The sequence below is a fragment of the Heptranchias perlo genome, chromosome X (assembly GCF_035084215.1).
Source record: "Heptranchias perlo isolate sHepPer1 chromosome X, sHepPer1.hap1, whole genome shotgun sequence".
Taxonomy (NCBI): domain Eukaryota; kingdom Metazoa; phylum Chordata; class Chondrichthyes; order Hexanchiformes; family Hexanchidae; genus Heptranchias; species Heptranchias perlo.
In genome coordinates, this window is record NC_090370.1 from 16,831,454 (window position 1) to 16,845,432 (window position 13,979).

General features: G+C 58.2%; 1 protein-coding gene across 1 annotated transcript in view; it reads left to right on the forward strand.

Moving 5' to 3' along the window:
- Window positions 1-13,979, forward strand: part of LOC137307316 (sterol O-acyltransferase 2-like) — a 182,240-nt gene that overhangs the window by 122,959 nt on the left and 45,302 nt on the right. Inside the window, exons 4-6 of the mRNA XM_067976785.1 lie at window positions 1,711-1,847; window positions 3,556-3,615; window positions 13,795-13,902. Of these exons, the coding sequence (XP_067832886.1) occupies window positions 1,711-1,847; window positions 3,556-3,615; window positions 13,795-13,902 (305 nt within the window). The remainder of the gene's footprint in view (window positions 1-1,710; window positions 1,848-3,555; window positions 3,616-13,794; window positions 13,903-13,979) is intronic.

Sequence of the window (13,979 nt, forward strand, 5' to 3'; positions counted from 1 at the left end):
ATATTGGATGCTTTGGTGCCCGGTTTATGCCTGTATAATAGGTGCAGTGTTATCGGATTTCTAGGCCTATGTGAATCAAGCTATCTTTACTTGAAACAACAATATTCAGCAGGAAGGTCCAACAAATTCCATTCACCCTTTCTACAGCTACTTCCTAACACTTTGACTACCCTTTGTGCCATCTAACTTCTTACTCTATTTCCTAATGTACTACTGCTGTGAAGTTCCACCTGAGTGAGATGAGGTTGAGTGGTGGGTGCTAGGATGGTTTCCCTGGAGCTTCAGAAACCTGTGGTGACTCTTGTCTCAGGGTAAATGCTGCCCAGAGGGAGCAGCTTCTGGTAGCCTGGCTCTTGCAGTGGCAAGTGGGGGGGCCCATCTCTGAAGCTCCATGGACAATCACTTCCAAGGTCATTCATTGCCTGTGCAACACTTTGAGACTTTTCTCAGACACATGATAAAGCATTAGATAAATGGATTTCTTCTTCCCTTCTCTTCGCCCTGACAACTTGCACCCATGAGCCTTAAAGGAGATGGGCACTCATTCAGTTCTATTCGTCTCTACCTTATAATTTCGACCTCTAAGCCTAGAACCATCCTGGTTGCTCTTCTCTGAGCCCTCTCCAATGCATCAGTGCTGAGAACAATAAGATTTAGTCAGCAATCTTGCCCCTCAGGTGCAAGCCTTCAGCTCAGTGATAGCATTCCGCCTCTGAGTCAGATGATGAAGGGGTCAAGTCCTACTCCTGACAGCCCCGCTGAGTGGAGACTGGAATCTGGTCTCTAAATACTGGGTTGACATCTAGCGGGATGCTCGCGTCTGGACGGAATGGCCACTGTCTCAGGGGTAGTATTCCCGCCTCTGAGTCAGAGGGTTGGGTACGGGACCCTGCTCCAGACAGTCCGGACAAGCGGAGACCAGACAGTAGCGACTCTGAATACTGGGTTAATGTCCAGCGGGAGTACTCGTGTTCGATGGGCGTGGGTGACTCCCCTCCCCCTCAATTGTAAAGGGCAGGTTGACCTCTTCAGCCGTGGTTGAAGCCCACCTAGGAGAAGGTTCTCCGCAGATAAAAACCGTGAGGAAGGCAACAGGAAACCACCTCAGCTCCTCTTCCCCGGTGAGTGCCTCAAGAATCTCATGAGTGAGACTTGAGTTAGGACCTGGCCTGGGGCGGACGGAATGAACAGAGAGCAAGGAGCCCAGTGAGGAGACTCACATGATGGGAGTGCAGGTCAGGGAATTGGCACTTCAGGGATGGAAACCTTTCTCCAACCAGGAATCCATTCTGGGAGTTCAGGAGCACTGAATTTACCCTTAATAATCCAAATGTAGTCTTATCAATGATCTAACAAGGTGTGATCTAACACCCCTCGAGGGACATCTCAGTACATTATTGGCTGTAATGATAGCAGCTTCACACTGACTGAATGGTCAGTAATGGGCAGGTTTTCTTTAATAATGTGCCTTTATCTACATTATCTTCACAGTTACAGGTCCCTTTGAATTCTGTCAATCTCTATTATAATAGTCACTGACTGCACTGCTTGGCACCATCCCCAGGTTTTATAATATTACAAGAAGCTCCTGCTCCATATTGTTTAAAAGGGTTGAACACACTGGGAGCATGTTGTCCATGACTAGGGTGCATTTGATCAATGAAGTTGACCAAATCTTTACAAAAACACATTTTTTTGTCTCTGTCCCAGGATATGAAAGTAGAATTGTTGGACCAGTTCAAAGGTCAGCTGAGCGAACTGCTAGACAAAATTATAGAGGAATCCATCGAGTCCCACCCAAAGTATAAGCAAGTGACAAAGTCCCAGGAGTCAGGACACAGAAACAGGTACATGGAGCTCCATGCAAGGAGCATTGTCTCTTCATAGAGTTAGTGAGATGGTGTCACTGCTGGAGGGCCAACTCCTGACAACTCAGGACATGCCTGCAGCCAGTTAATGTGCACCCCGCTCGAAAAGCTCCTTGGGCCTGAAATTCCTCGTGGCCGGCCCTGCCACCGGGAGTGCGGTGGTGTGGGACTTCCCGCCGCCAGTCTGCCCTGGCCATGACTCCGTCCCAAATCCCGGGGACGTTGTCATTTGCATAAAGGGTGCAGGCACCCACACCATTTACAGCACTCCTTGTATGTCCTCCCCATGGGGAGGGCAGGAATTTCAGAGCAGTGCCTCGTCACTCCATCGGGGGTGGGGGGAGGGGAGAGGAGGGGTGGAGTGTTCCTTCTGTCACTCTGGCTGAGATCAGCTAATGCAGCAGAGCAGGATCAAACCTAGCTTGGTCTGCACTGGGGAATCCATCTATTCCTTTGTGTCTCTCTTTGCTATTTGTGCCTCTCTCTGTCCCTCTCTTTTTTTCTTTGTGTGTATATCTGTGTGTGTGTGTATGTGTGTCAGTGTGTGTGTGTGTGTGTTTATCTGTATGTGTGTGTGTCTGTATGTGTGTTTGTCTGTATGTGTCCCTGTGTGTGTGAGTGTGTGTATGAGTGTGTGTGTGTATGAGTGTGTGTGTGTATGAGTGTGTGTGTGTATGAGTGTGTGTATGAGTGTGTGTGTGTATGAGTGTGTGTATGAGTGTGTGTAAGTGTGTGTATGAGTGTGTGTGTGTGTATGAGTGTGTATGTATAAGTGTCCCTATCTCTTTGACTTCCTCTATCTTTCTGCATGTCTCTCTTTGTCTCTCTCTCCCTCTCTCTCGCTCTGTCTCACTGCCTGTCTCTCTCTCTCTCTGTCTCACTGCCTGTCTCTCTCTCTCTCTCTCTCTCTCATTCTGTCTCTCTCTCTCTGTCTCTGTCTCTCTTTTTCTCTCTGTCTGTCTCTCTCTCTCTCTATCTCTCTCTCTCTCTCTGTCTCTCTGCCTGTCTGTCTCTCTCTGTCCCTCTTTCCCTCTCTCTCTCTCTCTCTCTCTCTGTGTCTCTCTGCCTGTCTGTCTCTCTCTGTCCCTCTTTCCCTCTCTCTCTCGGTCCCTCTTTCCCCCTCTCTCTCTCTATCTATCTCTCTCTCTCTCTGTCTCTCTGCCTGTCTGTCTCTCTCTGTCCCTCTTTCCCTCTCTCTCTCTCTGTCCCTATTTCCCTCTCTCTCTCTCTCTGTCCCTCTCTCTCTCTCTGTCCCTCTTTCCGTCTCTCTCTCTCTCTGTCCCTCTTTCCCTCTCTCTCTCTCCCTCTTTCCCTCTCTCTCTCTCTGTCCCTCTTTCTCTCTCCCTCTCTGTCCCTCTTTCCCTCTCTCTCTCTCTCACACCATCTCTCTCTATCTCTCTCTCGTTCCCTCTCTCTCTTATATTTCCCCTTCCCTTTCACCGTGCGTCTCTCTTTTTCTATCTGTCTCTCTTCACACCTCTCTTTCATTTGTCTCTCTGTTCTCTCCCTCACTCTCTGCATTCCCCTCTCTCTCCATCTCTCTCCTATTCCCCTCTCTCTCCATCTCTCTCATATTCCTTCTCTCACTCTCACCCTCCATCGATGATCAATGCCTTGGGCAGGGTTGCAGTGTTTAATATTGTTGATGAGGTGGGCATACTTTTAATAACATCATCTTTGTCCGAAGGGGCGAGAAATTTGCAACAGACAAAGGAAAGGTCTTTGTGAACAGACGCTCGATGCTTGAGTAAGTACCAGCAGTATAACTGTGAGCAGTGTTACTGTACAATCACTGCACTTGTATCAAATCCCTCTGTCTGCTATTTTACTCCAGGCATTATCCTGTTTACTTTAAATGGGCCGTCAATCACCGACAATAATTTCTACCCAATAATTAAGGACGAGAAAATGCTTCAGATTTGCCCGACCCTTTAAGAAATAACATGTAAGGAAACCTTCCTCCTCTAACAGATTTGACCAAATGTTAATCTCGTCCACTCACACTCCGTCCTTATGGTCCTGTCCACATCCAGCTAATTCAATCAGTATCTGTGCAAGATGACGGGACCCCAAGACCATCAGTGAGGGGGCTTCACACACCTCTTCAGAGAGGCAAACTCCAACCCCCCCCCCCGTTCCGTGCTGGCCACAGTGGAACAGGAGACCTTTGACCCTAAATTCCAGGCTGGTTTTGGGCCTACAATCAAGGTAGCTCACTTGGCTGGCCAGCAAAATAGGGCAGGAGCCTTTTCCACCAGTTTTCTGCTCCAAACATCGATCCTGCTGACTGTCCAAATGGAATTTGGCTCTTCCCATGATTCCTATGCACCCAATTAACATATATTATAACTCAGAGTGAGTTAGAAAGGGAGAGATAAGGGTCAGCAGAAGTGAAGAGTTTATCTCTAGGGGGCTGGAATACAAAGGGGTGGAGGTTATGTTATAGTTATATAGAGCTCTGGTTAGACCGTATCTGGAGACTGTATTCAGTTCTGGACACCGCATCTCAGGAAGGATATATCGGCCTTGGAGGGGGTGCAGTGCAGATTCACCAGAATGATACCGGGGCTAAAAGGGTTAAATTATGAGGTCAGGTTGCATAGACTAGGCTTGTATTCCCTCGAGTGTAGAAGATTAAGGGGTGATCTAATCGAGGTGTTTAAGATGATGGAAGGATTTGATGGGGTAGATAGAGAGAAACTATTTCCTGTGGTGGGGGGAGTCCAGAACAAGGGGGCATAACCTTAAAATTAGAGCTCGGCCGTTCAGGGGTGATGTCAGGAAGCATTTCTTCACACAAAGGGGAGTGGGAATCTGGAACTCTCTCCCCCAAAAAGCTGTTGAGGCTGGGGGTCAATTGGAAATTTCAAAACTGAGATTGATCAATTTTTGTTAGGCAAGAGTATTATGGGTTATGGAACCAAGGCGGGTAGATGGAGTTAAGATACAGATCAGCCATGATCGCGTTGAATAGCGGAACAGGCTCAAGGGGCTGAATGGCCTCCTCCTGTGCTATATGATTCAATGATTCTAGGTGGAGGAGGAGCACAAGATGGAGGAAAGGAGAATGAGGCACTATTTAACGAGGGTGGATCCCACCAGGTATTACCCCCTCTCCATAGAAAATTGGACAGCACAGGTCCTAGGAGGACTTTAGTGAGGAGATGTGTATTGCAGGAGTGTGCTCCACCAAAAGGGGAACTGTGCCACCTACTGCATGGGGACCTGCAGCCACGGTCATCTGCCTGCACTGCAACTGCACTCAATGTTTATGGTACAGGCTCATTTCAGGTAAGCCCAGGGTATCTATGTAATATCGGCCAGGGTGCAGTACGGCCTGCATTCAGTCAGGTGACTGACAGACTTCACAGGAGAGCTAGGCCATTATCAGCGGCAGAGAGTCTCGAAAAGTGGGACAGAAATCACCCAGTGGGGATACCTGACAATGAACCCAATGGGTTAAACCCTCTCTGCTCCCTGTTGCAATCTTCAGTCAAAATGAAGCTGCACCCTCATTGCCAAGCACATCACTCCCATTTTACCCAGGATTTTCAATTTTGGATTGCCAATGGATATGCAAATGAGCGGACTCCTGAAATCCTGGTGTTCTCGGCTCAGCGGAGTATCGATAAACCCCAGTGCCTCTCACCGTGCAGCATTCTAGGGTCTCATAGTAACCAGGGCACCGAGTCCCACACTACACCCACCAGTCGTTTGACTGCACCTGGGCCCTGCTGGGAGTTGAACAGACAGAAGCAGAGCTCCTGCCAGTAGACTACCTGCTCACGCAAAACATCACTGCACAAAGTCAGTCCTGGACTGATGCACAAATGGTGTGGGGTCTGATCGCAAGGGACAGAACAGTCCCCATTTATGAAGTAAAAGGGCCAGTTCCCTTGTGCTTTGTGCTTTTTTTGGGATGCAAATCAAACAGAAAATGAGGGAGACCCATTGCTGCCAGGACTCCATCCTCAATACACAGTCCACGCTCTTCTGGTTGTGTGGATTGTCTTTAGTTACGTCTCAAAGAGGCATTGCTATTAATTGAAATGAGAGGCAAATCACTTCATTCCTGTCTGTGACCAGCGTTTCTGCATTTCAGCTGCTTACAGCTCGCGCGTTGTCTGCCCCATCCAAACCAGCCCGCTGTATCAGGGAGCTCTGCACCTCGCCCGCTGTATCAGGGAGCTCTGCGCCTCGCCCGCTGTGACAGGGAGCTCTGTACCTCGCCCGCTGTGACAGGGAGATCTGCACCTCGCCCGCTGTGACAGGGAGCTCTGTACCTCGCCCGCTGTGACAGGGAGCTCTGTGCCTCGCCCGCTGTGACAGGGAGCTCTGTACCTCGCCCGCTGTGACAGGGAGCTCTGCGCCTCGCCCGCTGTATCAGGGAGCTCTGCGCCTCGCCCGCTGTGACAGGGAGCTCTGCGCCTCGCCCGCTGTATCAGGGAGCTCTGCACCTCGCCCGCTGTGACAGGGAGCTCTGCACCTCGCCCGCTGTGACAGGGAGCTCTGTACCTCGCCCGCTGTATCAGGGAGCTCTGCACCTCGCCCGCTGTGACAGGGAGCTCTGTACCTCGCCCGCTGTATCAGGGAGCTCTGTACCTCACCCGCTGTGACAGGGAGCTCTGCACCTCACCCGCTGTGACAGGGAGCTCTGTACCTCACCCGCTGTGACAGGGAGCTCTGTACCTCGCCCGCTGTGACAGGGAGCTCTGTACCTTTCCCGCTGTGACAGGGAGCTCTGCACCTCGCCCGCTGTGACAGGGAGCTCTGTACCTCGCCCGCTGTGACAGGGAGCTCTGCACCTCACCCGCTGTGACAGGGAGCTCTGGACCTCGCCCGCTGTGACAGGGAGCTCTGTACCTCGCCCGCTGTGACAGGGAGCTCTGTACCTCGCCCGCTGTGACAGGGAGCTCTGCACCTCGCCCGCTGTGACAGGGAGCTCTGCACCTCGCCCGCTGTGACAGGGAGCTCTGCGCCTCGCCCGCTGTGACAGGGAGCTCTGTACCTCGCCCGCTGTGACAGGGAGCTCTGCGCCTCGCCCGCTGTGACAGGGAGCTCTGCACCTCGCCCGCTGTGACAGGGAGCTCTGCGCCTCGCCCGCTGTGAAAGGGAGCTCTGTACCTCGCCCGCTGTGACAGGGAGCTCTGCACCTCGCCCGCTGTGACAGGGAGCTCTGCACCTCGCCCGCTGTGACAGGGAGCTCTGCGCCTCGCCCGCTGTGACAGGGAGCTCTGCGCCTCACCCGCTGTGAGAGGGAGCTCTGCGCCTCGCCCGCTGTGACAGGGAGCTCTGCACCTCACCCGCTGTGACAGGGAGCTCTGTACCTCGCCCGCTGTGACAGGGAGCTCTGCACCTCGCCCGCTGTGACAGGGAGCTCTATACCTCGCCCGCTGTGACAGGGAGCTCTGCACCTCGCCCGCTGTGACAGGGAGCTCTGCGCCTCGCCCGCTGTGACAGGGATCTCTGTACCTCGCCCGCTGTGACAGGGAGCTCTGCACCTCGCCCGCTGTGACAGGGAGCTCTGCACCTCGCCCGCTGTGACAGGGAGCTCTGCGCCTCGCCCGCTGTGACAGGGAGCTCTGCGCCTCACCCGCTGTGAGAGGGAGCTCTGCGCCTCGCCCGCTGTGACAGGGAGGTCTGCACCTCACCCGCTGTGACAGGGAGCTCTGTACCTCGCCCGCTGTGACAGGGAGCTCTGCACCTCGCCCGCTGTGACAGGGAGCTCTGTACCTCGCCCGCTGTGACAGGGAGCTCTGCGCCTCGCCCGCTGTGACAGGGAGCTCTGTACCTCGCCCGCTGTGACAGGGAGCTCTGTACCTCGCCCGCTGTATCAGGGAGCTCTGCACCTCGCCCGCTGTGACAGGGAGCTCTGCGCCTCGCCCGCTGTGACAGGGAGCTCTGTACCTCGCCCGCTGTGACAGGGAGCTCTGTACCTCGCCCGCTGTGACAGGGAGCTCTGTACCTCGCCCGCTGTGACAGGGAGCTCTGTACCTCGCCCGCTGTATCAGGGAGCTCTGTACCTCGCCCGCTGTGACAGGGAGCTCTGCGCCTCGCCCGCTGTATCAGGGAGCTCTGCGCCTAGCCCGCTGTGACAGGGAGCTCTGCGCCTCGCCCGCTGTGACAGGGAGCTCTGCACCTCGCCCGCTGTGACAGGGAGCTCTGCCCCTCGCCCGCTGTATCAGGGAGCTCTGTACCTCGCCCGCTGTGACAGGGAGCTCTGCGCCTCACCCGCTGTATCAGGGAGCTCTGTACCTGCCCGTTGTGACAGGGAGCTCTGCGCCTCGCCCGCTGTATCAGGGAGCTCTGCGCCTCACCCGCTGTGACAGGGAGCTCTGCGCCTCTCCCGCTGTGACAGGGAGCTCTGTACCTCGCCCGCTGTGACAGGGAGCTCTGTACCTCTCCCGCTGTATCAGGGAGTTCTGTACCTCGCCCGCTGTGACAGGGAGCTCTGCGCCTCACCCGCTGTGACAGGGAGCTCTGTACCTCGCCCGCTGTATCAGGGAGCTCTGTACCTCGCCCGCTGTATCAGGGAGCTCTGCACCTCGCCCGCTGTATCAGGGAGCTCTGCACCTCGCCCGCTGTGACAGGGAGCTCTGTGCCTCACCCGCTGTGACAGGGAGCTCTGTACCTCACCCGCTGTATCAGGGAGCTCTGCACCTCGCCCGCTGTGACAGGGAGCTCTGTACCTCGCCCGCTGTATCAGGGAGCTCTGCACCTCGCCCGCTGTATCAGGGAGCTCTGTACCTCGCCCGCTGTGACAGGGAGCTCTGCACTTCGCCCGCTGTGACAGGGAGCTCTGCACCTCGCCCGCTGTGACAGGGAGCTCTGTACCTCGCCCGCTGTGACAGGAAGCTCTGTACCTCGCCCGCTGTGACAGGGAGCTCTGTGCCTCGCCCGCTGTGACAGGGAGCTCTGTGCCTCGCCCGCTGTGACAGGGAGCTCTGCGCCTCGCCCGCTGTATCAGGGAGCTCTGTACCTCTCCCGCTGTGACAGGGAGCTCTGTACCTCTCCCGCTGTGACAGGGAGCTCTGTACCTCGCCCGCTGTATCAGGGAGCTCTGTACCTCACCCGCTGTGACAGGGAGCTCTGCACCTCACCCGCTGTGACAGGGAGCTCTGTACCTCTCCCGCTGTATCAGGGAGCTCAGTACCTCGCCCGCTGTGACAGGGAGCTCTGCACCTCGCCCGCTGTGACAGGGAGCTCTGTACCTCGCCCGTTGTGACAGGGAGCTCTGTACCTCACCCGCTGTGACAGGGAGCTCTGTACCTCGCCCGCTGTGACAGGGAGCTCTGCACCTCGCCCGCTTGACAGGGAGCTCTGCGCCTCGCCCGCTGTGACAGGGAGCTCTGCGCCTCGCCCGCTGTATCAGGGAGCTCTGTACCTCGCCCGCTGTGACAGGGAGCTCTGCGCCTCGCCCGCTGTATCAGGGAGCTCTGCACCTCGCCCGCTGTGACAGGGAGCTCTGTACCTCACCCGCTGTATCAGGGAGCTCTGCACCTCGCCCGCTGTGACAGGGAGCTCTGTACCTCGCCCGCTGTATCAGGGAGCTCTGCACGGCGCCCGCTGTGACTGGGAGCTCTGTACCTCACCCGCTGTGACAGGGAGCTCTGCACCTCGCCCGCTGTGACAGGGAGCTCTGTACCTCGCCCGCTGTATCAGGGAGCTCTGTCCCTCGCCCAATGTGACAGGGAGCTCTGTACCTCTCCCGCTGTGACAGGGAGCTCTGTACCTCACCCGCTATGACAGGGAGCTCTGCACCTCGCCCGCTGTGACAGGGAGCTCTGTACCTCTCCCGCTGTGACAGGGAGCTCTGTACCTCGCCCGCTGTGACAGGGAGCTCTGTACCTCGCCCGCTGTGACAGGGAGCTCTGTACCTCGCCCGCTGTATCAGGGAGCTCTGTACCTCGCCCGCTGTGACAGGGAGCTCTGTACCTCGCCCGCTGTGACAGGGAGCTCTGCGCCTCTCCCGCTGTGACAGGGAGCTCTGCACCTCGCCCGCTGTGACAGGGAGCTCTGTACCTCGCCCGCTGTGACAGGGAGCTCTGCGCCTCGCCCGCTGTGACAGGGAGCTCTGTACCTCACCCGCTGTGACAGGGAGCTCTGTACCTCGCCCGCTGTGACAGGGAGCTCTGTACCTCGCCCGCTGTGGCAGGGAGCTCTGTACCTCGCCCGCTGTGACAGGGAGCTCTGTACCTCACCCGCTGTGAAAGGGAGCTCTGTACCTCGCCCGCTGTGACAGGGAGCTCTGTACCTCGCCCGCTGTGACAGGGAGCTCTGTACCTCGCCCGCTGTGACAGGGAGCTCTGTACCTCGCCCGCTGTATCAGGGAGCTCTGTACCTCGCCCGCTGTGACAGGGAGCTCTGCGCCTCGCCCGCTGTATCAGGGAGCTCTGCACCTCGCCCGCTGTGACAGGGAGCTCTGCACCTCGCCCGCTGTGACAGGGAGCTCTGCCCCTCGCCCGCTGTATCAGGGAGCTCTGTACCTCGCCCGCTGTGACAGGGAGCTCTGCGCCTCGCCCGCTGTATCAGGGAGCTCTGTACCTCGCCCGCTGTGACAGGGAGCTCTGCGCCTCGCCCGCTGTATCAGGGAGCTCTGCGCCTCACCCGCTGTGACAGGGAGCTCTGTACCTCGCCCGCTGTGACAGGGAGCTCTGTCCCTCTCCCGCTGTATCAGGGAGCTCTGTACCTCGCCCGCTGTGACAGGGAGCTCTGCGCCTCACCCGCTGTGACAGGGAGCTCTGTACCTCTCCCGCTGTATCAGGGAGCTCTGCACCTCGCCCGCTGTGACAGGGAGCTCTGTACCTCGCCCGCTGTATCAGGGAGCTCTGCACCTCGCCCGCTGTATCAGGGAGCTCTGTACCTCGCCCGCTGTGACAGGGAGCTCTGCACCTCGCCCGCTGTGACAGGGAGCTCTGCACCTCGCCCGCTGTGACAGGGAGCTCTGTACCTCGCCCGCTGTGACAGGGAGCTCTGTACCTCGCCCGCTGTGACAGGAAGCTCAGTACCTCACCCGCTGTGACAGGGAGCTCTGTACCTCGCCCGCTGTGACAGGGAGCTCTGTGCCTCGCCCGCTGTGACAGGGAGCTCTGCGCCTCGCCCGCTGTGACAGGGAGCTCTGCGCCTCGCCCGCTGTATCAGGGAGCTCTCTACCTCTCCCGCTGTGACAGGGAGCTCTGCACCTCACCCGCTGTGACAGGGAGCTCTGTACCTCGCCCGCTGTATCAGGGAGCTCTGTACCTCACCCGCTGTGACAGGGAGCTCTGCACCTCACCCGCTGTGACAGGGAGCTCTGTACCTCGCCCGCTGTATCAGGGAGCTCTGTACCTCGCCCGCTGTGACAGGGAGCTCTGCGCCTCGCCCGCTGTGACAGGGAGCTCTGCGCCTCGCCCGCTGTATCAGGGAGCTCTGTACCTCGCCCGCTGTGACAGGGAGCTCTGCGCCTCGCCCGCTGTATCAGGGAGCTCTGCACCTCGCCCGCTGTGACAGGGAGCTCTGTACCTCGCCCGCTGTATCAGGGAGCTCTGCACCTCGCCCGCTGTGACAGGGAGCTCTGTACCTCGCCCGCTGTATCAGGGAGCTCTGCACCTCGCCTGCTGTGACTGGGAGCTCTGTACCTCACCCGCTGTGACAGGGAGCTCTGCACCTCGCCCGCTGTGACAGGGAGCTCTGTACCTCGCCCGCTGTATCAGGGAGCTCTGTCCCTCGCCCAATGTGACAGGGAGCTCTGTACCTCTCCCGCTGTGACAGGGAGCTCTGTACCTCACCCGCTGTGACAGGGAGCTCTGCACCTCGCCCGCTGTGACAGGGAGCTCTGTACCTCTCCCGCTGTGACAGGGAGCTCTGTACCTCGCCCGCTGTGACAGGGAGCTCTGTACCTCGCCCGCTGTATCAGGGAGCTCTGTACCTCGCCCGCTGTGACAGGGAGCTCTGTACCTCGCCCGCTGTGACAGGGAGCTCTGCGCCTCTCCCGCTGTGACAGGGAGCTCTGCACCTCGCCCGCTGTGACAGGGAGCTCTGCACCTCGCCCGCTGTGACAGGGAGCTCTGCGCCTCACCCGCTGTGACAGGGAGCTCTGCGCCTCACCCGCTGTGACAGGGAGCTCTGTACCTCGCCCGCTGTGACAGGGAGCTCTGTACCTCGCCCGCTGTGACAGGGAGCTCTGTACCTCGCCCGCTGTGACAGGGAGCTCTGTACCTCGCCCGCTGTGACAGGGAGCTCTGTACCTCGCCCGCTGTGACAGGGAGCTCTGCGCCTCTCCCGCTGTGACAGGGAGCTCTGTACCTCGCCCGCTGTGACAGGGAGCTCTGTACCTCGCCCGCTGTGACAGGGAGCTCTGTACCTCGCCCGCTGTGACAGGGAGCTCTGTACCTCACCCGCTGTGACAGGGAGCTCTGTACCTCGCCCGCTGTGACAGGGAGCTCTGTACCTCGCCCGCTGTATCAGGGAGCTCTGCACCTCGCCCGCTGTGACAGGGAGCTCTGTACCTCGCCCCCTGTGACAGGGAGCTCTGCACCTCACCCGCTGTGACAGGGAGCTCTGTACCTCGCCCGCTGTGACAGGGAGCTCTGTACCTCGCCCGCTGTGACAGGGAGCTCTGCACCTCACCCGCTGTGACAGGGAGCTCTGTACCTCTCCCGCTGTGACAGGGAGCTCTGCGCCTCGCCCGCTGTGACAGGGAGCTCTGTACCTCGCCCGCTGTGACAGGGAGCTCTGCACCTCGCCCGCTGTGACAGGGAGCTCTGTACCTCGCCCGCTGTGACAGGGAGCTCTGTACCTCGCCCGCTGTGACAGGGAGCTCTGCACCTCGCCCGCTGTATCAGGGAGCTCTGCGCCTCGCCCGCTGTGACAGGGAGCTGTGCACCTCGCCCGCTGTGATAGGGAGCTCTGCACCTCGCCCGCTGTGACAGGGAGCTCTGTACCTCTCCCGCTGTGACAGGGAGCTCTGTACCTCGCCCGCTGTGACAGGGAGCTCTGCACCTCGCCCGCTGTGACAGGGAGCTCTGTACCTCGCCCGCTGTGACAGGGAGCTCTGTACCTCGCCCGCTGTGACAGGGAGCTCTGTACCTCGCCCGCTGTGACAGGGAGCTCTGCACCTCGCCCGCTGTGACAGGGAGCTCTGCACCTCGCCCGCTGTGACAGGGAGCTCTGTACCTCGCCCGCTGTGACAGCGAGCTCTGTACCTCGCCCGTTGTGACAGGGAGCTCTGCACCTCGCCCGCTGTATCAGGGAGCTCTGTACCTCGCCCGCTGTGACAGGGAGCTCTGTACCTCGCCCGCTGTGACAGGGAGCTCTGTACCTCGCCCGCTGTGACAGGGAGCTCTGTACCTCGCCCGCTGTGACAGGGAGCTCTGCACCTCGCCCGCTGTGACAGGGAGCTCTGCGCCTCGCCCGCTGTGACAGGGAGCTCTGCACCTCGCCCGCTGTGACAGGGAGCTCTGCACCTCGCCCGCTGTATCAGGGAGCTCTGTACCTCGCCCGCTGTGACAGGGAGCTCTGTACCTCGCCCGCTGTGACAGGGAGCTCTGTACCTCGCCCGTTGTGACAGGGAGCTCTGCACCTCGCCCGCTGTATCAGGGAGCTCTGTACCTCGCCCGCTGTGACAGGGAGCTCTGTACCTCGCCCGCTGTGACAGGGAGCTCTGTACCTCGCCCGCTGTGACAGGGAGCTCTGCACCTCACCCACTGTGACCACTGAGCCATGGCTGACCCCCGTGTGCCCCTGAATCATTTGCGCTGCGGTGGGCAGGAGGGCGGGTGCGGTTGGTGGTGAGTTTTGGAGTCCAGGTCAGACCCATCTGCTCATCTCCATTGCTGGAACAGACTGGGCTGTTCCATGATATGATGGGATTTGACAGTAAACCTCTCCTCCATGTGTTGTCTGCCTCCTGTGTAAACATGCTGTCACTGTGTCTATTCTTTTCCAGCGAACTGTTTGAGATCCACCACATTCGGACGATCTATCACATGTTCATCGCCCTGCTGATTGTCTTTGTTGTCAGCACAATGGCAGTTGAATTCATCGATGAGGGAAGGTGAGGGCGCTGACGAGGATGCGAAGGCCCAGATTGTCCTCCCCTCCGCCCCCCCCGACCCCTCGTTCCCAGTGTAC